Genomic DNA, 25273 nt, shown 5'->3' with positions numbered 1-25273 from the left:
ACCCTGGGTATGCAGGCCTGCATGGATGGGAGCCTGGGACAGGATCCTAGGGTCCGTGTTGGTGTGGAGACAGGACTTGAAGCAGGACCCATTCTTCTCACTGCGAATACTGTCCTGGGGCTGGGAAGGAAGAGGCCATGAATTCTCCCACTTGGGTCTGTGGGGGCTGCAGTCTGGCTGGACTTGTCTAGAAACCTTAGCAGAAGGTCATATGTATGAGTGGGGCCCCATGAGCCTGCCTTCCTCTGTCCCTCCTCCCTGTACCTCCCCATCACCCCCTTGCTTGCTGGCCTAACATCTACTAGGACAAGGTAGTAGTAGAAGGCGAGATCCTGGACCTGATGGTGATGGGGGCTGTGACAGTGGCTGAGAGCCAGGGATACAGTAGTGGGATGGGTAGAAGCCGGGTGGGCCAAACCAGGGGCCTTGGGACCTGGCCAGGGTTGGCCTAAGGCCACGTCCAGAGGCCTATGCAGTGCCCTAGAGAAAGCAAAGTGTTAGCAGAAGGCAGGGAGACCCTTGTTGGTGCTTCCTGAGGCTAAGGTGTCCAGGTTTCCTCTCTGGTCTCCCTCTGATCCTGCCCTGACTAGCCCATCCCCTCCAGGAAGTTTTATTAAGCAGAGGAAACTGTCCTCCTGGTAGTGGCAGCCCACTCAGGTCTTCAGCAAAGCCATGGTGTGCTGAGTGGGGTGGGAAGCACAGAGCCCTGGCTTGTCTGCACAGGGCCGGGGTCAGGGAGGGCTCTTTGGGGGAACTAGTTGATCCCCTGGGTGCTTGCTCTTCGTTAGTTGCAGCTTTGTATGGCTTGTCAGGAGTGCCGTGCAGCCACGAACTTAGCAAATGAAACTGGAAAACCTGGAATACCCAGTGCCAAGCAGCAGACCCCATCTCCCTGCCTCTGGCTCTGGGGGACCTGATGCAGGCTCCCATAATCCTGTGGCTTTCCAACTCAAGGTGCTTTACTGTACCCAGATACTGGCTTGGAGATGGAGACTGACCTGTAGGCACTCACCCTCCCTGCACTCAGTTCTTGCTGAGCAGGTAGTGAATGGGATGGTAGGCCCTAGAAGGAACCTCACGGAGACCCGTCAGCAAAGCTTATGCTGACAGTCCCAGGGACCTGGGACGTCCTCTTAGCACCACATTCTGACCTTACTGTAGGAGTGGAGAGGTGCACCTGGCCTTCCACAAGAAACCCATCATGTGACCTCCCCAGTGGCCTGGTAGAGTGGCCTCCTCTTGGCTTCTCTCCTTTGCCAGGCCCTGGGATGATCTCTGAGCTCCCAACGGGGAAGTAGACTTGTCTGCATGAGGGAGAGGGCTGGGAGTCAGATGTCTGGGAACCTGACCTGAGTCCTAGAACATCCCTTCTCTTGGCTCCTTCGGGTTGATCCTGGGGTGAAGGTGGAATGGGGAGCCTTAGGCAGGGACCCTGGCTCCACTCCACAAGTACCTGGCAGTCTCTCCTTGGACTGCTGAGAAACAAGGAATTGGTTAGACCTTTCAGGGCTGCTGGTTCCTGGCCCTGAACCGGTAGATCCTAAGGGATCTATGCCCTGTCAGCAGGGCCTGAGATGCAAGTGGCTGGCGGGGTTAATTCAGCTGGACTCTGTGCCCCAGAGGGCTCCACTTAGCCTGGCCTGTGAGTCCTGGAATTCATAACTAGAAGATACGTTGCTGGGCTTAGAATGCCGAAGTCTAGGTGAAGTAGAGGTTACACCAGCGAGGCCTAGGCAGGGCTTCTATCCAGCAGATGGATAGCAGGGAGGATGATATTGGGGTAATCGGGGAGGCAGGAGGATCTGGCCAGGCTGCTGGGAGCCATGTCTGCCCTCTGACTGCTGTACTCACACAAGGGTATTTCAGGGGGCAGTGGGCAATGCTAGACTCTGAACCTGGTGTGTTCTAGTAGGTAAGCCCAGCTCAGCATGGCTGTTGGGGGCTCCAGGACAGGCGGAGCCGAAGTTAGTGCTGTTCTCTCAGCCGGGTCCCATCACAGCCTGAGTCTTGGGCTACAGTAACTGGGTGCTCCTCAGATGGTAGGGGAAGCAGTCGTGTGGATGTGGCCCTGCATACCGGTGCCTTCACCAGGGCTGCCACCTGAGCGGGGGCTAGTGCCCAGTGGATACAGGGACATCCCACAGGCTTGCCTACTGAGCCTTTTCAGATCCGCTGGGGTCAAACCATGAGAGGCTGGGTCAGAGCTCAGGCCCTTCTGGGCCCTGCAGAGCAGATCCTGGGCCCATATACACCTTGGGAGCCAAGGCAGCCCCCAGGGATCAGGCCTGTTTTCAGCATCCCTATTTAAAGCTGCTCCACGGCTCCCACGGGGCACCTCCTCCTGAGGCTGCTGCCAGCCATGCTGCAAGCAAGCCAGGCGTTGCATCAGTTATTGTTGCTGAAACCTGGCCCTGGGGGGCCTGGCTGTTTTTCTGCAGGGCCCAGGCTATTTTTACATGCTCCAGGCCCCCAGCTGAGAGCCTGCTACCCCAGTGCTCTGTTCTTGGCTCCTGCTTCGGGTCTGTGCAGCTGTGGGCCAGATGGGGTACCTGTGGCTCCGGAATGGGGGGGTTCTAGGTTATGGCCAGGGTAAGTAAGTTGGCCTCTGTGCAGCTACAACCTGGTGGGAACAGGACCTGAAGACTGCTGCCCCTGTGATGCCCAAAGTGACACAAGGAGCCTGGGCCCTGTGAGCCACCACAGCCTGGGACACAGTGGAACTTGGACTGCTTGCTGGCCACCAGACCCAGCTCAGCCAGAGCTTTGCTATCCCCAGGACTGCCCACAGATCCTGCCTTCTACCCACATCTATGTGCCAGTGGGCGTGGTGAAGCCCATCACCCTGGCCGCACGGAACCTGCCACAACCCCAGTCAGGTCAGCGAGGGTACGAGTGCCTTTTCCACATCCCAGGCAACCCAGCCCGAGTCACTGCGCTGCGCTTCAACAGCTCCAGCCTGCAATGCCAGAACTCCTCGGTGAGGGGACAGCAGGCGGGTGGGCAAGGTGGGGTGCTCCACGCTCTGGAGTGGGCCATTGCCCACCCAGTCCCAGACCTGATGGCTTATGTGACCAGGTGTGCCTTAGGAAGGCCAGAGGGCTCTGCTGACTCCCTGGCCACCACCAAGCCCTTGGCTAATGATGGGTGGTGTAGGTGAGTGGGCTGGTGGTGGGTCTGAGTTCCTGAGTGAAATAGCCAGGTACAATGACCACAGCCTGTATCCTTTGACCACCAGATAACTGCCCACCATAGGCATCTGAACATCAGCAGGTGGCCTTGCTGGGTAGTCAGGGAAAACCTTTGGTGGAAGACTCATACGTCACAGTGACGTTCCCAAAGTTGTCACTGAGCTCAGCCAATCTGGTGTTGAGACTTCTCTAGAGCAGAGTTCTTTATAGGACAAGCCCTTTCCAGATGTGCATGGGCGGGTGAGCTCAGGTTTCCGGCTTTCCTCTGGCTCATTGCTACTGGTAGCCTCCTTTCCCCCTCTGCCCAGGAAGCAGTCAGGAGGACGATTGATTTTGTGGAACAGGCTTATGATCAGATTGGCGGGGCATATGGACACAGGACTATTGGTGAGGCTTTAGTTGTCCGCACCCCCTGGTTCCAGCAGCCCTTGGCTGACAGGTCTGTCTAACAGGGCAGAATTGGGGTCACAGTCGTCTGCCAGGATAGCATGGGCTGCAGGTGAGTAGAAGGGCAGCTCTACCCAACATGGAAGGCTTCACCTCCCATTTCCCATCCTGTTGGTCACCGCCTATCCTTCTCTTATTGGCTCCTCACAAAGCCTGTGTGTACACACACACACACACACACACACACACACACACACACTCCTCTGGCTCTTATCACCCCTCTTTTCTAGATTCTGCTTCCTGTGTCTCTCCACCCTCATCTCTGCTGCCCCCTTCTCTGCAGACCCCCATTTATCTTCCCTTCAGCAGTGTTTAAAGGGAAGAGAGAGTATCAGGGAATTTGATAGGATCCAATTAAATTCCTTCAGATAAAATAATGATGAATTGCTGAGCCGCCCCTTAGAGACATCAAGCTGCCTGCCTCGGCCCAAACACAAGACCGAGTTGAGGTCATCAGCTGCAGAAAGTGGGAGGCAGCTAAGCCTAGGCCCAGCCCTGGAGGCTGTTGTCCTAAGTGCAGGCCAGCCTAGGTGGAGGTGGGAGCAGCCCTCATTCCTCAGGACAGTGGTCTTTGGATCTGTGCTTAGGCTGTGGGGTCACAAGTGCCTCACACCTCAGAAGTCCTGGCCTGCTTAGCAGACAAAGACTGATGTTCACAGAGCTTTCCTGATGCTGTTGGGCCAAGGCTGCCCTGGTGTTGGAAGGAGTGTCTGAGGCAGCATTGGAGGATAACACTGGAGGCTGGTGATGGTTGTGGTTTCTTCATGGCTACAGGAGATAGAACTTGGCCGGAGGGAGCAGGGCCATGGAGCCAGAAGAGAAGCCCTGTGTGGAGAGATAGGCTGAAGAGCTGTATGTGTTCTATTCCAGCTTGCATGTAGGCAAGCCCATTCAGTAGTCGATTTCAGAGATGGTGAGGGGCCCCCATAGGTGTCCTTGACCCTCTATGTGGTATGGGGGTGATGGCCCAGCATCCCAAACATGACCGCTGTGCCTGCTTCCCACAGTACTCCTATGAGGGGAATGATGTCAGCGACCTGCCTGTGAACCTGTCAGTTGTGTGGAATGGCAACTTTGTCATTGACAACCCCCAGAACATCCAGGGTGAGTAGCAGGGCTGGCGCCTGGGTGGATGAATGGTGTATGGGTCTATACTGACCAGCCTTCCTGTCACAGCCCACCTCTACAAGTGCCCAGCCTTGCGCCAGAGTTGCGGCCTCTGCCTCAAGGCAGACCCGCGCTTTGAGTGTGGCTGGTGTGTAGCTGAACGTCGCTGTACCCTGCGTCACCACTGCCCAGCTGACTCACTAACCTCCTGGATGCATGCCCGCCATGGCAGCACAGACCGCTGCACAAACCCCAAGATTTTCAAGGTAGGAGGAGCTGGAGACCCAGTCCAATGCCTGCCTGGTCCGCTCGTGTAAGCCCACCCACCACCTCCTCTCACCTGCCACGGTAGACCTTGCCGTGTCCGCCCCAGCCTCTGCCTTCCTGCAGCTGTCCCCGGAGACTGGCCCTCGGCAGGGAGGGACGAGACTCACCATCACTGGCGAGAATCTGGGCCTGCGGTTCCAGGATGTGCGGCAGGGAGTGCACGTGGGCAAGGTGCCGTGCAGCCCTGTGGAGAGCGAGTACATCAGCGCAGAGCAGTAAGGCAGCCTGAGTGGGCGGTGAGGGCCTGGGTGGCCTGGGGAGCGGTGCTGCTGCAGTGCCGAGTCCCACCGTGCCCCACCGTGCCCACAGGATTGTCTGTGAGATCGGAGATGCCAGCACATTGCGGGCCCACGATGCCCTGGTGGAGGTGTGCGTGCGGGACTGCTCCAGTGACTTCCGAGCCCTGTCCCCGAAGCGCTTCACCTTTGTGGTAAGCCCCACCCGCCTGCCCGCTACTTCTTGTCACCTCCAGAAAGTGGCTAGGGGTACTGCAGAAGTAGGCCCGGATCCATGTCTGATATAGGACACCGCTCCTGTTGCCCAGACCTAGGCTGAGCCCAGCCACAAGGGAGCGCTTATTTACTCTTGCCGCCCGGGCTGTCTGACTATCTGGGGACACGGGGTAAGGGACCCAGTATGCACTCGAGAGGGATTCCCTCTAACAAGCCATCTTCCTGCAGACACCAACCTTCTACCGTGTGAGCCCCTCCCGCGGGCCTCTGTCCGGAGGCACCTGGATTGGCATCGAAGGAAGCCATCTGAATGCAGGCAGTGATGTGGCTGTGTCCATTGGTGGCCGGCCCTGCTCCTTCTCCTGGTACGGGGTGAGAGGAGTCAGGGGCCACAGGCTTTCCCTCCTGGCTCTGCTGTCCCCTCCTGTTGCCTGGGCAACGGGTATGGAAAACCTGGTGGGGTGATCACTATGGAAACCTGGAGGCAGAAAAGGTTGCCATGGAGATAGGGGGCCAGCCTCCAGAGTGGGAAGGGGTGTGGCCTGGCCTCAGTGGGTACTACCTATTGCCTCCACCCTAGGCCCTCCTAAGGAGAAGGGAGACATCTCTTGCAAGCAAAATAAAAAGTAAATTTTTAAAAAGTTTAATAGAGAAAACAGCTATCTTAACAAAAGCCTTGAGGCTTGAAGTGGATAATTTTAGATTAAAGATGATAATGGAACGGCCCTTTAAATATTTTCCCGTGGTAATTACCCGTTATCAGGCTAATCATTGGTGTTTGCAGCCTGGCGGCTGTGAGGCCTCCAGGCTGAGGTAATACAGCCAAGGGGCAGGGCCTCAGAGCAGGTCTTGCCTTGCTGACTGCTGATGAAGGTGACCTGTGACCCCATTCCCCAGGCCACCTTACCGTTGTATGTGTGCAGGAGGAAAAGGGAGCTGTTGAATTCAAGGCACTTGGTGGTGGGACTCTGCTCAGAGGGCTGAGGAAGGCAGGGCTGTAAGGGGGACGCGTCAGGTGTGTAGTTTAGTATCTCTGGCCTCTCGAGCATTCGCCTGTCATCTGAAAGGGGTGTGTTTCTCAAGCCTGGCAGGGAGGACTAGGATGGCTGCCTGGTGCTTTGAGAAGACAGAGGCTTGGCCAGGGTCTCCTGAACAGCTAGCAGGATCTACTCTACCCGTCTGCATTGCAGACTGTGTCCTTAGGGGAGTAGGGTGGAGTTCGTGCCCGAGGGAGGTTGCAGAGCCAAGTGTAGTGAGACCCAAAGTAGGGAGGACGGAGGGGCCAGCCAGGGGCCCGGGTAGGACCAGACACTGGTGGCCACTCTAGGGCCCCGGCCGACAGCCCAGTCACCACCCGAGGGAGGCCCATGCCTGTCCCGGGAGCCAGTGCTCAGCCACTGTGGAGAACCGCTGGTGTGTTGACATGCTGCCTCACCGTGCCCTCACCCATCTTGACCCCAGGAGGAATTCTCGAGAGATCCGCTGCCTGACACCCCCCGGGCAGACCCCTGGCAGCGCCCCTATTGTTATCAACATCAACCGTGCCCAGCTCTCCAACCCCGAAGTGAAGTACAACTACACCGAAGACCCCACTATCCTGAGGATCGACCCCGAGTGGAGCATCAACAGGTGGGAGAGCTGCTGTGGAGCCGGGAGCCCTGCCCTGGTCGCCATTCCCTCCCCAGGGAGTGCCTCCCCAGGGTGTTCCATGGTGGCTTGCTCTGGCAGCTTCCTAAGTCCGTGGTTAATCCTGGCCCGAAGTGCTCTGGCTGGGCTTTGAGCCGCTTGCTCACACAGGGAGAGGCTGTGTGTGTCCCTCTTGTACTTCTAGGCCTAGGGCATTGTCTGACTCCTCACTCCTTCCTTTAGTGGTGGGACCCTCCTGACAGTCACAGGCACCAATCTGGCCACCGTCCGTGAACCTCGAATCCGGGCCAAGTATGGAGGTGTTGAGAGGGAGAATGTGAGTGAATGCCCTGTGCCTCTGACCCCCTACCTCACTCTGACCTGACCTGCCCTTCCCCTTCTGGCCATATGGGTATTCCTGGGCCGGTACTACTGCTGCTAACACCCCTGCTTCTGCCTCCCCATGCTTACCTGTCTGTTCTGAGGCCTTGAAGACGAAGTGGTCAGCTAGGGGTGAGCCTTGGGCTCTGGCCTGTCTGGCCCTCAGCCTTCCGAGAATGGACATCTTAAACACTGGATGCCTAGAGCGTCCTTACAGGGAGCCATTATTCCCAGGGTGGGGCTGTCATTGGGTAGCTGGCCCAATGGGAGGGCTGGCCTGAGGTCCTGGTGCCTGTGTCCCAGAGCTGCATGGTGTACAATGACACCACCATGGTGTGCCGGGCGCCGTCTATACACAACCCAACGCGCAGCCCACCAGAGCTGGGAGAGCGGCCAGAGGAGCTTGGGTTCATCATGGACAATGTCCGCACGCTGCTGGTACTCAACAGCTCCTCATTCGTCTACTACCCGGATCCTGTCCTGGAGCCGCTCAGCCCGACTGGGCTCTTAGAGCTGAAGCCCAGCTCCCCACTCATCCTCAAGGTGGGTCTCAGCCACTGTGCTCTCCTGCCGCAGAGACGGAGCTGGGATAGGCAGCTGGGGCCAGGGGAGAGGCCCCAGGACTGTCTTCACCTCACCCTGTTCCCTGCAGGGACGGAATCTCCTGCCTCCTGCTCCTGGCAATTCCCGGCTCAACTACACGGTGCTCATCGGCTCCACACCCTGTATCCTCACTGTGTCTGAGACGCAGCTGCTGTGTGAAGCACCCAATCTCACAGGGCAGCACAAAGTCACGGTGTGTTCCCCATCCTGCCTTTATGCAGAGAGCCAAGAAATCCCTGTCACAGCCTAGCTGTGGTCTCCTGGAACCACTCTCCTGACCTACTGACCCTGCCCCCCCCCCCCAAAGCAATCCTACCTCTGAGCAAATACCCAAGAACTGAGCTCGAATGAAGGCCCCATTCAGTCCCCACCATCGCCACCACTGTGAGCCCCTCATCACTGCTCCACTGCTGATGCTTATGTGCCAGCTACCTGGGTATTATTAGCCCGTGCTCCAGCATCTTGCACCTGTTAGCCACTTGGGCCACCTGCTGGAGAGTTGTTACCCACAGGCGGGTGCCACCAGTGGCTTAAGGGCCGCTGGACAGAGGTCTCGAGCTCTTGAGGGGCCAATACCCTCTGAGCATGTCTATCCCATCTGGCAGGTGCGGGCCGGCGGTTTCGAGTTCTCACCTGGGATGCTGCAGGTGTACTCGGATAGCCTGCTTACGCTGCCGGCCATCGTGGGTATCGGTGGGGGTGGTGGCCTCTTGCTGCTGGTCATCGTGGCCGTGCTCATTGCCTACAAACGCAAGTCCCGGGATGCTGACCGTACCCTCAAGCGCCTACAGCTCCAGATGGACAACCTGGAGTCACGTGTGGCCCTTGAGTGCAAGGAAGGTCAGCAGGGAGATGGGTAGGATCAGAGCTGGCGGGTGGAGGGCGTTGCTGAGGCAGTCACCACCACTGAGCCCACCTTGTCCTGCTAACTAGCTCTGACTCAGTTGCAGGAAGGTGGCAGAGGATGAGGTAGTGGTGTTGAGAGAATTTTGTCCTAAACTAGGGAGACTGAGGCACAGAAAAGCACATTGGTTGGTTTCTTTAAGCTCAGGACCAGTGATCCTGGCCAGACAGCAGGCAGGGGAGGGGGAGGGGAGCCTCAGGCATGATGCCCTGACCCCACATTGCCCCTGACCCCACATCTGGCCACAGCCTTTGCAGAGCTGCAGACAGACATCCATGAGCTGACCAGCGACCTGGATGGTGCCGGCATCCCATTCCTCGACTACCGCACGTATGCCATGCGAGTGCTGTTCCCTGGGATTGAGGACCATCCCGTGCTGAAGGAGATGGAGGTAGGACCCCCCGCCCAGAGGCCCCTGGGGGCTGGTGGGCATCCGTGGGCACGAGGGCTGGCATGGCCTTCCAGAGAAAGGTTAGGGCTTAGCCAAGGAGGGAGCACAGGCTCAGACCCAAACTGGATGCAGCCCAGGGTTAGGACTCTGAGCTCCGAGGCAGGGGCCTGATTTCTGGAGCAGGGGGCTTGCCCTGGGTGACAAGGTCTTAGGCATGGAACAGTGCCCCAGGCCTCATCCAAGCTAACTGCCCGTTAGCCCGGGACTCTTGTTCCTTTCCCTGTGCCTAGGCTGTGTGGGGCTTTCTGCACATTACCATTCACCGGCCTGGGTCACTTGGAGGATGCAGGTGCTGAGCTTCACCGTGCAGTGAGGGCAACCTAGCCTGCCTGTGTGCTCCAGGCCCGGGGAGCCTCCGAATCAGAGAAGGCCTTTCCCCGCCTTAGTTGTTGGCCACGTGCCCCTGTGTTCCGAGCAGGCTTCTGTGCTCCCAGGTGCAGGCCAATGTGGAGAAGTCGCTGACCCTGTTCGGACAGCTGCTGACCAAGAAGCACTTCCTGTTGACCTTCATCCGTACACTGGAGGCCCAGCGTAGCTTCTCCATGCGTGACCGTGGGAATGTGGCCTCACTCATCATGACGGCCCTGCAGGGTGAGATGGAGTATGCCACGGGCGTGCTTAAGCAGTTGCTTTCTGACCTCATCGAGAAGAACCTGGAAAGCAAGAACCACCCCAAGCTGCTGTTGCGGAGGTACAGTGAGGGAAGCCTGGCCCGGGGATCGGCTCGCCATGGGAGTTGTGGGCACCTGTACCTGCTGAATGGTAGAAGTGACTCCCCCCTCCCATCTACTGCCCTTCCCGTAGGACTGAATCAGTGGCCGAGAAGATGCTGACCAACTGGTTCACCTTCCTTTTGTATAAGTTCCTCAAGGTAGGTGGCTCCATGTAGGGCCAGCTGAGCCTCAGGGGTCCAGTGAATGGAGGGCAGGGGGTGAGTGGGGTGGAATGTCCAAGGAGGTACAAGGTCAGAGCCCGGGTGTGAGTGTCCCAGCCCAGCAACCCAGACCCCTTGCTTCTGTTTCCTGTTCCGACCCTTGCCACCAGTAGGGTAGGCGTTCACACTCTGGAGTTAGTGTCCGGACTGGAGTTTGGCTATAAGCTCGGGTCTCCACTTGACGTCTGGAGCTAGCTGCGAGGCTCAGGACGGGGATTGCACCTGACACTGACCCTCAAGAGCTCTATGTACAGTCCCTGGTAGGGTGGGAGTCCACACTGGGCTTCTGGCTCCCCAGAGCCCAGCAGGTGCCAGGGTGGGCTGGTTGGTTGAACTGGTTGCCTGCACGTAGGAGACTGGATAACCACACAGTCCCTTGCCGCTTTCTGGCTTCCCTTAACCTCGTGGCCAATGGGATACATGCCACAAGTGTGACAGTGGGTCTCCCAGGTAACATAACCTATGCATATGAGGCCTGGCCAGTGCTCTGTGGATACAGTGGGCAGAGGTGGGGCTGCTGCTGTCTCTACCTCTGCACGGTCCTCCCCTAGGAGGCTGCTGCTGAGCTCTGGCTGGCTGGCCCAGAAGTGGTGGCCCCTGAGTCTGCTCAGAGCAGATCCCTCCCTGGTGGCATGCCTTTGCTTGATGAGAGGAGAGCCAGTAGGTAGGAGATGGCAGTAAGAGACAGCAGTGGTTGTGAGGAGCACGTCAGGAGGGCTGGAGGACCAGAGATAGAGGAAAGTGACCTGGAGGCACAGGGACAGCTGGGGAGAAGGGAGTCTGCACAGCAGCCCCCATGATAGCTAATGGGCATATCGCCTATGAAACTGCTGCCCCGTGGACAGTTATTTACATGCTCATTAAAGCAGGCTCTGTGAACCAGAAGGAGCAAGGCAGAGCAAAGGCTCAGGCATTCCAGCAGCTGTGCCCATGCTGGGTCTTGACACGTGCTGACCCCGTTTGATCCTCATTCTCCACACCCAGGAGCGGGTGCAGTTCACCACTCTGGGTCTCAGATCCTGAGCCAGCTCTGGAGCGTCTACTGCTACAGTGTGGGGAGGCCGGCTGCCTCTGGAAGCTGGTGGAGCTGGCCCTGCAGCTGCCACTGGGGCAGAGGGAGCCGAGCCTGTCAGACGTCTGGGACAGCCTCGTGGAGGGACATTGGCGTCTCAGGGCACTCAGGGATGTGAGAATGATGGGGGTGGAGGGCAAGACAGCTGAGGGGTAGCAAGAAGAGGAAAGCCGAGCTTAAGGGAAACGGCCGGCCCCCTGACCCAGGTCCACTCTTAGGCCCTGGCCAGGGAGCTTGGGGTCTCATCTCAGCTCTGCTTTTTGTGTGGCCTTTTTGCTGTGCAGTGGAAACTGAAACTCCACATACGTAAGGCCGGGCCAGCCACAGGAGGCCATGCTGGAGCCTTGCTGCCCCAGGAGTAGGCTCAGGCTGACCTAGGCCTGTTCCATCCCTGCCTGTGGCCACTGAGCCACACCTAGGCCTCTTCACAGGCTTTTGCCCTAAAGTGCTGAGAGAGGATACACTTGAGTGCCTCTCTTCCCTGAGCTGGCCGCCAGACCCTCCTCCTGCCCCAGAGTTCTGCCATCTCTGGAGTTTAAGGCTTGAGCCACATACTACATAGCTTTCCAGGGCAGTTGCTTTCAGTCACGAGACAAGTTCCTCCACCCTTTCATGGCTCAACAGCTGGTCTCTTTTTAACGTGCCACAGACTTAAAAACGGTTTTATTGGATTCAAATATACAGAATGCAAAACTTCACTAGCTTTTAAACTTTTTAAATTACACGTATATTTCCTTATTATGTGGGTGTGTACTGCGACGCCTGGGGAGGTCAGAGGACAGCTTGCAGGGGTTGGTTCTCTCCTTCGGCCGTGTGGGTCTCAGGGATTGGACCCCCGCGGTTGTCAGGGTTGGTAGCAGGCTCCCTTACTCTCCGAGTCATCTCAACAACCCTCTTCTTATTATGTGAGACAAGGCCTCCCTAAATAGCCCAGGCTGGCCTCAAACTCACGCCCCTTGTACTCAGCCTCCTGAGTGTCTCGTGTACAGGTACCTGGAGTTAGTACATCTGTAAAGCGTAGCCCGTCTTCAGGATCTGCTCCTTGTCCCTCTCCCCACCCTCCACGCTGCCACCTTTATCATTTCTGCTCTGAATTTCACTGCCGTGGGGAAGTCATCCGCCACACCCTTGCGTGGCTGGCTAATTCCACCATGTGGCTGCAGACCTGAGTATTGACAGGCGTGTGTGGTCTCTGTGACCCCGCACAGCCTCTGCTTTTTTTCCTTCGGGCCAGTTGCTTGGTTAGCTGCAGTCCACAGTGTGCAGTGGGGAACTGTCACACAAGTGCAGATGTACTGTCGTAAGCCACTCAGGAGCATGGCCCGTGCCCTCCTAGAAGTGGAACTTCCGCCTCGGGCTGCACAACCGTGCCGCACACACAGTTCAGTTTGTACTGGGGACCGTGGAAGGGGAAGCAGAAGGCATGGGGTTTGGTCGAAGGCTTCATGAGTTTGCACGTGGGCAGGGTCTGAGCCCACCCCCTGCCCCACAGATACCCGTGACTAGACTGCGTGAGTGAGGTGGGTGCTCTTCCTACCTGTCACTGCACTGTCAACAGCACCTGTGAGGTAAAGGGGCGGGGCCCCAGCTCTGGTGGTCACAGCCATCGGTATTCAGTGCATGCCATCCCAGGCAGGTTCTGAATTGAAGCAAATGTCTGCAGGTAGAGGAACAGGTTTTGTTAGATTTTGTCCTGAGGTCTGGCTGCCGTTCTGGCTTAAGTGAACCCCCTGCCTCAGCCTCCCAAGCTACGGGCAGCCACGCCCATCCTGAGTGCTTTGCACCTTGTGCAAAGCCCTGGTGCTGCTGCACCTTGCTCCGCAGGCTTGCTTCTCTGTCACACCATGTGCTTTGCGTCATGCCTCACTCCCTCCAGTCCCCTGTCCAGCTAGAGTCAGGCCCGCGTTGTCGGGTAAGCTGGCACACAGTGTGACCACTGCCTTGTCAGTTCCACTGTCCTCTGTCACTTCGGCACAGTCAGCTTCCAGAGTGCCCGGAGCTGACCAGGCATACTCATTTGCAACATCAGATGTGCTGACTCTGAGAATCTTTCCTGGCCTGGGTGCCGCTGACTCCATCGCCATAGATGAGTGCTTGTGGATGGACATGCTTCGGCTGGCATTTATTTAACAAGCTAAATCTCTCGCTTGACCAGCCACTCTCATCTTTGAAGCAACATTTGTGTGTTTTCTAGGGTTATTTTCTTTAGTGTATGTAGGTTTGTCGTTGTGTTTTTGGTGTTGTTTTAAATGCCAGCATTCCATCATTTGCAGCCCTGTGGTAGAGATGACGTGTGGCGTGAGGTAGGGATCTGCCTTGACTTCCCTTGCAGATGGGAAAGCTGCTGCTCTGCCTCATTTACTGAGCTGTGCTCTTCCTCTGTTGCCTCTCTGTATGAAAGGGCCATTCTCTGCCCCTCCACAGGGTTGAGAGGAATCAGAGGCCCTACCTTCTCCCTGTCATGGGACTGGGAAATGAGGCCCAGAGAGAGGAAGGCCTTGGGCTTAGGACAGCTTCTTTCTGGGCCCGCCTCCTTCCTGGGTCTCATCTCTGATTGCTCTTTCACAGTCTTGGCAGGCCTGGTGAAAGTGATGGTCTGGGCTGGCAGGGGGACTTCTGGGTCTGAGGAGCTGCCTGGCTGAGTCTGAGCTTTCTCTGAGAAGCCCTGGCTTTTCCCGGGCAAATGCATTAGGGTTGGGTGGGTCTGCGTTCAAACTTTGGGCACCTTGCCTGCCTCCTCTGCTCCTTTTACTGTGCTTAGGAACCTCAGGGCAGACATCTAATCTGGGGAGACGTTATGAGGTAGTGTTTGCCGAAAGAGGCAGCTTTGATGGCTCCGAGTCCCAACCTGCTCCCCCTCCCTCCTCCTCCCTGGCTGACTTAATGAAGCCAAGTTTGCAAATGAAACATAATTTCAAAGACAGGAGTGTTGTCGGAAGGTCTCCGATGATCTATGCTCCTGGCCGTTCCTTAGCAGCTGTCTCTTTAATTACCTCAGATGCTAACAAGGGTCTAGAGCATCTGGGTCCAGGAGCAGAGTCGCTGTGGGCTTGCCAAGGACCCACCTGGGCCAGCCCCATGCCTGGGCATTCTCCGCCACTGGCCACTGTGAAGAGTGACGCCAGGGGTCAGGGGCGGTCTTTCAGAGCCATGGGACCAGCCTGAGCTCCAGCCAGCTGCTTCCTTCACCTCGCTGAGTGATGCGAGCCTTTCCTGTGATCACTTTTCCTTCATTCAGCTCGCAGCAGTGGCTGCCTCCCCCACACTGTGCTGTGACTCAGTCCAGGACCTGGGAGGACCTAAGGGGGATAAAGGGACAGGGCAAAGGCCCCACACCTGCAGTGAGGGGTGACAGGTAGCACAGGGCCCCCACCCCACCCCCGTCAGCCCCCATTTCTTCTTGGCACCAGATTGTGGGTTCCTTTGCCCCTTGGTGGTGAGGAGCCTCAGAAGTCAGCATGTTTATGCTGATGCTCACGGTGAAAGCATGGTCTTAGTGATGCTGGGCGTGTGGCTAGGTGGGTCCCTAGACACCCCTCAGATCATGATCACACCTGGTGTGCGGTGAGCTCAGGCAGGGCCCACCAAGGAGACTGCAGGCCCGAATCCACCCCCCTTCTTCTCCCTTCCAAGATTATGTTGTCCATGTGTGCCTGCCCTAACTTGTACCACTGTACTTATCAAGGACTTCCGTATCTACGGTCACAAGGACTCTGGGGTGGTTGCTCACTAGATTCCCTTGCCCGATGCTGGCTCCAGAGACAGGCCTGCCTCCTAAGAGGAGACGAAGCTGTTGGAAGCAACTCGATAGCCCGTAAAGGGCTGACTAGGTCCTGACCTAACCTCACGCCCTTGCGTCTACACAGGAGTGTGCCGGGGAGCCGCTCTTCATGCTGTACTGTGCCATCAAGCAGCAGATGGAGAAGGGCCCCATCGACGCCATCACAGGGGAGGCCCGCTACTCTCTGAGTGAGGACAAGCTCATTCGGCAGCAGATTGACTACAAGACCCTGGTGAGCCCCCAGTCCTGGGTCCTCCCCTTCCAGTGACACTGAATTGGGTGAGCAGGACCGTCAGAAGCAAGGGGTGGGGCTAATGCTGCCGTACCACCCTCCTCACACACAGACCCTGAACTGTGTGAACCCCGAGAATGAGAATGCGCCTGAGGTTCCCGTGAAGGGGCTGAACTGCGACACCGTGACACAGGTCAAGGAGAAGCTACTGGATGCTGTGTACAAGGGTGTGCCTTACTCACAGCGGCCCAAGGCTGGGGACATGGACCTGGGTGAGTGGCGGGCAAGTGTTCCTGTGTGTTCTGGTCAGAGGCCAGTCCCCTAGTGCCAGCTGTCCTGATGGTAGGGGATGCCTGCCATCCAACAGAAAGGCTGCAAGGGAGGTGACAGTGTAAGCTGGGGTCTGCAGGCCAGGGTAAAGTGATGCAGGAAAAGATGCAGGCCATGAATGTGATATTGAAGTCAGGGCTGAGGGGACAGGCCTTTGCATTGGGGGAAGGTGAAAGAGGTGGGACACAGTGCTGGGATCCTGTGGCAGATGGAGCTGGAAAGGCTGGGCCTGGGACCTATAAAACAGGACCTACCTCTTAGGCTCATCCAGGTGAAGGGCTAGCCTGTGACTGTCCCACCTCTAAGCCAGTGACTGGAGCTGAGGGCCTCAGCTCTACCCCGGGCTCTTCCCCAAGTACAGAGCAAGCCCCTCCCTGCCTTCGCGTCTTGCCCACTCCTTTGATAGAGTGAGGCGCTTGGGTAGAAGGGAAGGCACGAGGGAAGGCCCGCCTCTAATACCCTCCTTCCTGTAGAGTGGCGCCAGGGCCGCATGGCACGCATCATCCTTCAGGACGAGGACGTTACCACCAAAATTGACAACGACTGGAAGAGGCTGAACACTCTGGCTCACTATCAGGTGACCCCACCATCCAGGAACCAGGCCCCCCAACTATGGTCACTGTGTGGGTTTTCCTTCCCCTAAACTGGAGCATGCCCAGCCAGGTGTGGACTGTGCCGTGCCCAAGGGATTATCTGCCCTGAACCGTCCTGATGGAGACTCAGTGGTGGCATGACTGACTCCCTCCAGGGCCAGAGGTGTCTTTAGGTGCCCCATGTTGGGCAGGACATCTTGGCATCCTGGGAACTCATATCCTTGACATCTGCCCACAGGTGACAGATGGCTCATCGGTGGCACTAGTGCCCAAGCAGACATCTGCCTACAACATCTCCAACTCCTCCACCTTCACTAAGTCCCTCAGCAGATACGGTGAGGGGCCAGCAGGGTTGCAGCCGGGTAGTGGGTGGGCAGTGGACCTGGACTGATGCCCGTCTTCCTATGCTCTGCCGTGGTGTGTTGAGTGACAGGACTAAAGGGACATGGCTGTAGCCTGTCACTGGGCTCTCGGCCTTCCCTTCAATTCGGAAGCGGTGTCTCTCCCCATAACCTGTAACCAAGCAACCTCATGCTGCACATGTGGCCACAGTGGTCATTCCCAGCATACCTAGAAAGAGCCTTTGTGCCCCAGATTCTGAGGGAAAGCTGGCTGGGTGGGGCAGGATCTGGCCACTGGTCAGGGAAGTGGCCCTGCCGGCTGACAGGCTATTCCTGCAGAGAGCATGCTGCGTACAGCCAGTAGCCCCGACAGCCTCCGCTCACGAACACCCATGATCACGCCAGACCTGGAAAGTGGCACAAAGCTGTGGCACCTGGTAAAGAACCACGACCACCTGGACCAACGCGAGGGCGACCGTGGCAGCAAGATGGTCTCCGAGATCTACCTGACAAGGCTGCTGGCCACCAAGGTAGGTGTATGGGGGTAGGCCCAAAACACAAGGCCAAATGGAGAGCTGCAGACCTGTTGAGGTCACCTGAGAGGTTGGTGCCCTGGACGGCTCTGAAGCTCAGCACCCCATCCCACAGGGCACACTGCAGAAGTTCGTGGATGACCTGTTTGAGACCATCTTCAGCACAGCACACCGTGGCTCTGCCCTGCCTCTGGCCATCAAGTACATGTTTGACTTCTTGGACGAGCAGGCCGACAAGCACCAGATACACGACTCTGATGTGCGCCATACCTGGAAGAGCAATTGGTGCGGCTGGTGGCGGGCAGGCATCACCAGGGTGGGACTGCCGGGGCAAGGCAGAGTGTGGGCAGGCACCACCAGGGTGGGACTGCCAGGGCAAGGCAGAGTGTGGGCAGGCCCTACGGTGCCAGGATCTCCCTGGGCCTTCCCAATTTCCAGCCCTGGATCCTGTCACACTGCTACTCTGGCCTATCGAGTAGTATAGAGCTCCTTGGGTGAGGGACTGCCGTGTAAAAAACGACTTAGTAGGCCAGAGCCAATTGATAGCATGGAGGAAGCGATATTCATCTTACAAGCGTGTGCTCAGTGATGTATAGTGCTGGCGTCTGGGCAGAGATGGCTCTAAAAGGCCACTCTGAGGTCACATGGCAGTAAGTATGGAGCTCTGTACTGCAGCTGAAAGTTGAGTACCGCCAGTGAGAGTTGAGGCCACCCCAGGCCCCAGTGGGTTCATTTCAGTGCTCCCCATGACTACTGATGCGCTCAGCTCTGACCTTCCTTTTCCCAGCATAGACTACCTTTACTTGTGAACCAGCCTTAGCTGCCTGCAGCCTAGCCTTGAGCTTCTCCTATGTGCAGCCCTGACCCGGCAGCAGGCTCCGCCCCTGTGTGTGGTCTTCCCACCCCCTTAGTAACCCACAAGGTTAGAGGAAGGCCATTTGGACTGAAGACTGGTCAGTTGGCTCTCCTCCCTGGCAAGGGTGGACCCTGTATCACCAGCTCCTTCCTTCCCCTCCAGGACCCCACTCTGCGTTCCCCCCAGGGCATACCCCTCGTGCCCACCCTCGTTAGCTCCGTACGCCCTGGACTTGTGCTCTGACCTCCAAGTCCAGTGGGTCATCAGCTTCCCTAGTCTCCTGTCCCTCGGCCTGGTGTGCTGGATGACCCTGGCCTCAGCACAGAGCCTGTGCCCCTTCTTTCTCTCCGCTCGCCCCTTCTTTCTCTCTGCCCGCCCTTCTCTCCGCTTGCCCCTTCTTTCTCTCCGCTCGCCCCTTCTTTCTCTCCCCTCGCCCTTCTCTCCGCTCGCCCCTTCTTTCTCTCCGCTCTCGCCATCCTCTTGGCATTTATCTGTTGCCTCCCTCCAGGGCTGTGGGAGCCAAAGCCCCAGACCCATCTGTGCTGCCTGTTGAGCCTCAGCAAGAGAGGGACTGCTGAGATCAGCACCGGCCAGCATCACTCTGCTGTGTGGAATCTTCTAGATTTACTCTAGAGCAGCTGCCTCAGCCATGTAGAGTGACCAGTCTTGGCACACGCCTGTGGTCACCAACAGCCTCAGTCTTGAGTTTCATTTAGTTTCTGTTTGAACAGCGTGTGTGATAATTGCCTGGCCAAGGCTGTCTGAGGCGTTGGAGGGCAGAGAGGGTGGTGTTAAGGCGTACGTCCTCGGACTGGGGCTGAGCACAGAAGCAGGGATATAAGCCAGTGTGCAGACGTCAGGAATGGCCCTGTACATAAGCTGGACATGTGGGATAATGCTCTGGGAGGTACCAGGTTGTGGGCAGCATGTCCTGTCTGGCCAGTAGGGTGCGGGGCCTGCCCCACTTGAGCATGTGGACATCCACTCATTCTCTGGAGGAGAGCGTCAAGCCTGTGGGATGGTTGGCCACACTCCTAGCTGCTGTACAGAATGAAAGTGGGGTACAGAAGAGGCCCTTCTAAGCAGTCTTGGGCCTGTTCGTCCACAGCCTGCCCCTGCGCTTCTGGGTGAATGTGATCAAGAACCCACAGTTTGTGTTTGACATCCACAAGAACAGCATCACGGATGCCTGCCTCTCGGTGGTGGCGCAGACCTTCATGGACTCCTGCTCTACGTCAGAGCACAAGCTGGGCAAAGACTCACCCTCCAACAAGTTGCTCTACGCTAAGGACATCCCCAACTACAAGAGCTGGGTGGAAAGGTGGGTGGCCGGCAGGAGGCACAGGTTGGTGGGTGGACAGGCCCTGTGAGCCCACTCGTGCTGACCATGCCGCGTACTGTCAGGTACTATGCTGACATTGCCAAGATGCCTGCCATCAGTGACCAAGACATGAGCGCCTACCTAGCAGAGCAGTCCCGGCTGCATCTCAGCCAGTTCAACAGCATGAGTGCTCTGCATGAGATCTACTCCTACATCGCCAAGTACAAGGATGAGGTGTGCCCCCCACCCCCCACCCTGGATCCCCCACCCCACCCCACCACCCCACCCCACCTGCATCTCAGAGCTGGCCCAATACTTGCTTTTGCACCTGACCACCTAGCTGTTTCTGGGACAATAAGGAAAGCAGAGATTCTGGGCATACAGAATGGTTTCTGGGGCAGAGTGGATAGCTGTGGGCCTATAACAGAGTGTATTGGGTTAGATGCTCTCTCTGGGGCTAGGCACAAGCTATCAGCGTCTTCTGACTTGGACCGGAACTGCCAGGAAGCTCCTTGTCCTTTGCCAAGGAACAGGTCCCTGGCTCATCTCTGGGGTGACTTGTCTCTACTCTGGGCTAGAGCATATGGGTGCAAATAGCCAGGGGCTGGGCATGTATGGTCAGTGCCAAGGCACTGAGGCAAAGTGGCCTGTCTGGCTAAGATCCCTAGAGTCCACATGGCTGAGCTAGGGCCTACTGGGGACAGACAGGAGATGTACACAGGCCAGGGTTACCTGGGCGTAGAGGCTTTGAACTTGGCTATGTCCCTGAGACAGATGGATTGTTATAGGTCTAGAAGAGGTTGTGTCTGCTGGCTGGGCTGAGCCAATGAGGCGGATAGCCTGGCAGCCTGTCTGGAGGCGGGAAGCCACAGACAGGTCTAAGGCCATGGACCTGTGGACTCAGAAGGGCTCTGGGCACCACACCAGCCATGGAAGGGCTCACAGGCTGTAGTGATTGAGGGCATAGGATGGGACTCTGAGCCTGGCCTCCCACACAGACTGAGGTACGGGGAGCCAGATGACTGTAGGTAAAGGTGTGATCCTCAAGACAACCTAAGAGCATAAGAAAGGCAGCAACAGGAGAGGTCAGTGACTGTCACACAGGTGGGAGGGGGTCAAGTGCTGCTATGGACCACACACAAGCCCCAGAAGGGTGGGCTGGGAGAGGTCAGAGCCGGGGCCAGGGCCTGGTGGTAAGGGGATGAGGGTAGAAGTCATGATCTCGGGGGCTCACCCTGGAGGGCTGGAGGGCTCTGGATCAGAACTGTTTTCACAGCTAGGAACTGGTAGAGTCACGTTTTGACTGCTCCCCAAATCCCCCACTAGGCCTGGCAGTGTCACTTGTAGTGCCCATTCAGGCTTCCCTGCGAGCTTTCAGCCCATGTCTGTGGGTAGCCAGCTCTAACCCCGACTCTTTCCCACCCTGGGCCCCCTGCACCCCTTGCAGATTCTGGTGGCGCTGGAAAAAGATGAGCAGGCACGAAGGCAGCGGCTTCGGAGCAAGCTGGAGCAGGTGGTGGACACAATGGCCCTGAGCAGCTGAGCCCTGGAAGTGACCACCCAGCAGGAGGCAGAGCAGGAGGGCAGCAAGGGGGACCCAGGAGAAGCCCTTGGCTCACCTGTACCGAGTGCCAGGTGTGGGGCTGCAGCTGGGTCCTGGCCCTCGCCTTCCTCTCCCTGCCGTGCAGGGCCGATTTTTACCGCTGTGGATGTGAGGGTTCCTGCTGAGCCACCTCTGTACCTGGGGCCTGCTGCCCTGGGGCAAGGATTGCAAAGCATGGCTGGTCCTGCCCGGGGATACTTGCTGCTTGGCAAGAGCTGCTGGTGGCCTTCCTGGGAGAGAGGTGGCCTCTGAGGGGCCGAGATAGAAGGCCAGGCCCTCCAGAGGGAGGGCACCAGGACAAGGAGCTGGACCAGTTTGCAGTTCCTGGCTTCTCCAGCTGCTACCAGCAGGCAGAGTCTGAGGGAGAGGTGAGATACCCAGGGCTGGGCAAAATGAGCCCCAGCCTGGGACTGTCCTACCAGCCTCTACTCCAGCACCCCGTGCTTGCCACCACCCTCAGATTCACCGCGTGCTCTGCGCGGCCAAGGCTGGAGTGCCACATCCTTCTGCTGGGGAGAGGCCCTAACCCCCTCCTATGGAGGGGCTGCAGATCCCACTCCCGAGTGACATGCGGACAGCGGCTAGGCGAACCCCTCTCTGTCCTCAGGGCTGTGCCTCTGGGAGCCTCCGGGCTTGGGGCTCCAGTCAGAGTGCATGTTCCCATTATTTATTCCCCACCTCCTGCTCCTGGCTCAGCCCACCATCCCAGCACCCTCTGTCCTCCCTGCCCGACACTCCCCCATGGCTTCCAGTCTGGCATCTCAGCAGTGTCCTGGGCCCCCAACAGAGGGACATCTGGGTACTGCTTTTTAAGGGAACAAGAAATCCTGCTGCATTCTGCCCTGGGGGCTAGGGGCAGGGCACCTGCTGGCCGTGGACAGTGACCCAAGGGACCGGAGGTCAGCTGTGTCCACCTTTGCCCACAACGAGCAACAGAACACATTTTTAATGGACCCTGTACATATATATATATATATGTATGTGTATATATATATATGTGGCCCGGCCCCAGTGGGGTGCTGTACAGTTACTTGAGGGAGGGGGCACAGGAAGGCAATTCAGGAGGAACCCAGGTGGAAGAGAGCAAAGCCACGGGTCCTGGAGCTGCCATCTGATGTGGCCTCTGCTCCCACAGACGGAAGAAGCCGCTGCCCAAGCTACCGGGTGCCCCAACTTCGGGTACGGAGGCTGTGGACCTGCATGACTGTGCTAGCGTTTAGTCTGAGTTGATCTTTTCGAACTGCAAGTGTTGAATACTAGAGGTGGTTAGACCCCTTTTTTATGTTTTTTTAAATTAATTAGTCATTGGGAAAGCAAGCGAGCGGCCTATCCCCTTTCCAAGTTCACTTTTTCGATGGTACTAAAGATTATCATGGATTTTAAGGGACAGCTAACTGTGGCCTGACCCAGCCTTAGTGCTGGGGAAAGCGTACCCCACGTCCATGGGCTACTAGCCTTGTGGTCCCTCACATTCCAAGCTGGGGAGCCAGATGGGACAGGGCGGAGGTCAGCCTGGAGCTGCGCCTTTCGGTTGCTCTGGGGCAGGTGCAGGGACTCAGGGAGCTCCTCCTCCGCGGTTGTCAAGGGGCCTGGGCACCCGAGCCCTGAGCTCCGGTCAGGTGTCTGTGTGGCTGACTCTTTGAGCTGATCCTGGGCTCAGCCAAGTCTAGCCAGCCTGGATAGAGCCGTTTCTCAGCCCCTGTTGCCTGGGGTTTTACCCATGGATATACCCCCTCTCTTCCTTCCGATGCCTCCGGGCTGTGCCTGGGTGGGAGCCTCAGTTTCCCCTAAAGTCTTCCCTGGATGTGGGCTTCAGATAGAAGCCCCCAGTTCTTCCAGCTCTGCCTGGACCACGCACAGCTTCTAGGCTTAATGCCTTCACTATCCAGCCCCACCGCCCTGCCCAAGGCCCCCGGCTCCCTTAGAATGGGTCCACCTCACTCTACCCTACCAGGCCACCTCACCCATGTGGGTGTCACAGGTGGGTGGCGAGGTAGCCTGGAGCAGCCTCCCTAGGGCATCTGTTCGCAAGCACTTTAGCGTATCTGTTTACATGCGAGCTGTCCTAGCTGGCCTCACCAGGCATCTTCTCGGCACAGCCATCAGGGCCAGGCCCCACCTCCCTGCCCCTCCTGGACTGGGCTCTGACATCTGCTTGTCCTTGGTGTTCAAGAGCCATCCCATCTCCGGCACCCTGCAGAGGGCTCCACTCCAGCTTAGATACAGCTTGGGTTGGGGCCCCCTGTGCACTGAGTGGTAGCTAGCTGCTCAAGGCCACCCTCTACAGTCCTAGGCCCAAGGAGGTGGCCAAGCACTATTCCAGCCAGCCTGGCCCTAACACTCTTGGTACTGCCGGCCTGACGTAGGCTCTGTCCCCCAAAGCCCTAACCTCCTGCCTGGTTTTCCCCTTTGAACCCAGACTCAGGAGTACCTGGGCTGTTAAAAGTTGAGCCTGGGTGCCTGGCCTCCACATGCCTTGGGCTGGCCCTGTGCTCTCCAGCTGCCCCACCCTCTTATGGTCGGACAGCTAAATAGGGCAGCAGGGATAAGGGCCTTGATGTGTCCCCAAGAGGCACAGCATTGAGTCCCAGGCACAGGCCAATAACCTCTGTTGGTACAGAGGGGCCCGAACCGCCACCCCCTTCTCCAGTTCCCCCAGTTTGGATCTGGTGGCTCACATCGGTGCTACACAAGCTAGAGTAGATATATTTAGAGAGAGAAAGATATTTTTAAGGTGAAGCCCATGATTAGCTGTCCTTTAATGCCGCAGAACACTCCCTTTACACACCCCCCCCCCAAAAAAAAAAAACAAAAAAAAACGGTCATTTGGATGGTCTGAGTAGACCAGGCCTCGGCCATTGCTTCTCTGGAAGCGGCAGAGCCGATATGCTCTGCCATCAGATGTGTAAATATACGGCTATTTCCTATTTTACGGTTCTTCAGATTTAGTACTTGTAAATAAACACACATTAAGGAGAGATTAAACATTTTTGCTAAAGCTCGTGGCTCTGGGTCTTATTCTAGTGGGGTAAGGATCCAAGAGGTGGCCATAGAAATAGGGAGCTTATCACATCCTCAGGGCAGTACCTCATAGATGGCAGCAAGCACCCTGAACCTCTGCCCTCCAGACTAGGGGCTTGGTGTGAACATGCAGGGTCAATGCACCCAAAAACCTAATAGACCCATGTGTCACATCAGCTTCATCTATGGCTGAAACTCAGAACAGCATACCCTCATCTGAACTCAGGCAAGGTCAAAGAGGGAACCTCATGGTAGCCTGTGTGACAGGACCATGCACAATCCTCATTGGGAACATAACCATCTATAAGGCTGGCCCCCTGAGGCCCTGTTCACCCAAAAGCAGGTTCCATCCCCAGGGTTCAGGGCAACCCAGAAGTGTATGCATGGCCTTGCACTAAGGGGACTAGGGTGGGACAGCCCATGTGCACACTCATTCGGTTTCATGGGGTGAAGGGTTTTTGCAGTCTCTGCTGCTGCATGGCTTGGCTCGGGGGCCCAGGCTTGCCCCTCTTACCTGGACAGAGTGTTGTGTGGAGTTGGGTGCAGTAGCACTGGAGGAGGCAGCTCCCCATGCCTGTGGTGGTGCTCCACCTCCGTGGGAGCATCCTAATGCCTAGGGCCCGTGTCTCATGTGCTGTGTTGTTCACCCCCTGCACAAGGCCAGGGAGCAGAGGTTCCAGGCCACACTGGTTCCCCTGTGCTCTGAAGCACCCTGCCTGCCTCTGTCTTATTCTGGTCCTTTCTGGACTCTGATGGCATTCCATAAATCACAATCAGTGCTTCTCCATTCTCAGCTGGTCTGTCCTGACAGCCGGCTCGTTTAAAAAAAAAAAAAATAGGCAACGTAATCACCATGAAATTGCATGGGAAACAGATTTAGTAAATGTGGTCCCGTTTGGGGTGTGACATGGCCCGTTTCTGTCTCTTGAGCCTTTCCGACTTTGTGGCACAATCAGCCCTGCCTCAATTACCCTCGTTAGGCTGCCAAGGGCTCTGGCTCTGCAACCCAGGAGTGAGGCAGCCTCTCAAAGCAGCAATCAGTGCCCCTGCACGGGGTGATCAAGCATGATTAGGGCAAGCATGGTCTGATTACCACACAGCGCATAGAAGGCAGGGCTGTGGTGGCTCTGAGCAGGGCAGCCAAAGGGTCTGGGTGGCAGAGTTCAAGGC

At 57.3% G+C, this 25273-nt stretch overlaps 1 protein-coding gene and 1 long non-coding RNA gene across 2 annotated transcripts in view; one reads left to right on the top strand and one right to left on the bottom strand.

The window, feature by feature from the left end:
* Plxna1 (plexin A1) overlaps window positions 1–24080 on the top strand; it is a 46657-nt gene extending 22577 nt beyond the window's left edge. The window contains exons 10-32 of the mRNA XM_028854387.2: window positions 2777–2977; window positions 4643–4739; window positions 4812–5008; window positions 5133–5284; window positions 5379–5499; window positions 5750–5886; window positions 6983–7150; window positions 7391–7484; window positions 7832–8071; window positions 8181–8324; window positions 8737–8971; window positions 9284–9426; window positions 9921–10177; window positions 10291–10357; window positions 15359–15505; window positions 15618–15777; window positions 16309–16412; window positions 16667–16763; window positions 17109–17299; window positions 17418–17587; window positions 19267–19479; window positions 19563–19713; window positions 20927–24080. Coding sequence (XP_028710220.1) covers window positions 2777–2977; window positions 4643–4739; window positions 4812–5008; window positions 5133–5284; window positions 5379–5499; window positions 5750–5886; window positions 6983–7150; window positions 7391–7484; window positions 7832–8071; window positions 8181–8324; window positions 8737–8971; window positions 9284–9426; window positions 9921–10177; window positions 10291–10357; window positions 15359–15505; window positions 15618–15777; window positions 16309–16412; window positions 16667–16763; window positions 17109–17299; window positions 17418–17587; window positions 19267–19479; window positions 19563–19713; window positions 20927–21022 — 3582 coding nt within the window. The 3' untranslated portion in view covers window positions 21023–24080. The remainder of the gene's footprint in view (window positions 1–2776; window positions 2978–4642; window positions 4740–4811; window positions 5009–5132; window positions 5285–5378; window positions 5500–5749; window positions 5887–6982; window positions 7151–7390; window positions 7485–7831; window positions 8072–8180; window positions 8325–8736; window positions 8972–9283; window positions 9427–9920; window positions 10178–10290; window positions 10358–15358; window positions 15506–15617; window positions 15778–16308; window positions 16413–16666; window positions 16764–17108; window positions 17300–17417; window positions 17588–19266; window positions 19480–19562; window positions 19714–20926) is intronic.
* Window positions 20–5948, bottom strand: LOC119087642. Its single transcript, XR_005091132.1, has 5 exons — window positions 5758–5948; window positions 5083–5253; window positions 1350–1475; window positions 339–480; window positions 20–114 (listed from the first exon to the last, which is right to left on the bottom strand). It is a non-coding gene; the product is annotated as an uncharacterized LOC119087642 (long non-coding RNA).
* Window positions 24081–25273: the final 1193 nt, after the last annotated feature.

This window comes from Peromyscus leucopus, chromosome 3 (assembly GCF_004664715.2).
Source record: "Peromyscus leucopus breed LL Stock chromosome 3, UCI_PerLeu_2.1, whole genome shotgun sequence".
Classification (NCBI taxonomy): domain Eukaryota; kingdom Metazoa; phylum Chordata; class Mammalia; order Rodentia; family Cricetidae; genus Peromyscus; species Peromyscus leucopus.
Note: the sequence above shows the minus strand (reverse complement) of the source record. Positions and strands in the feature narration are given on the sequence as shown.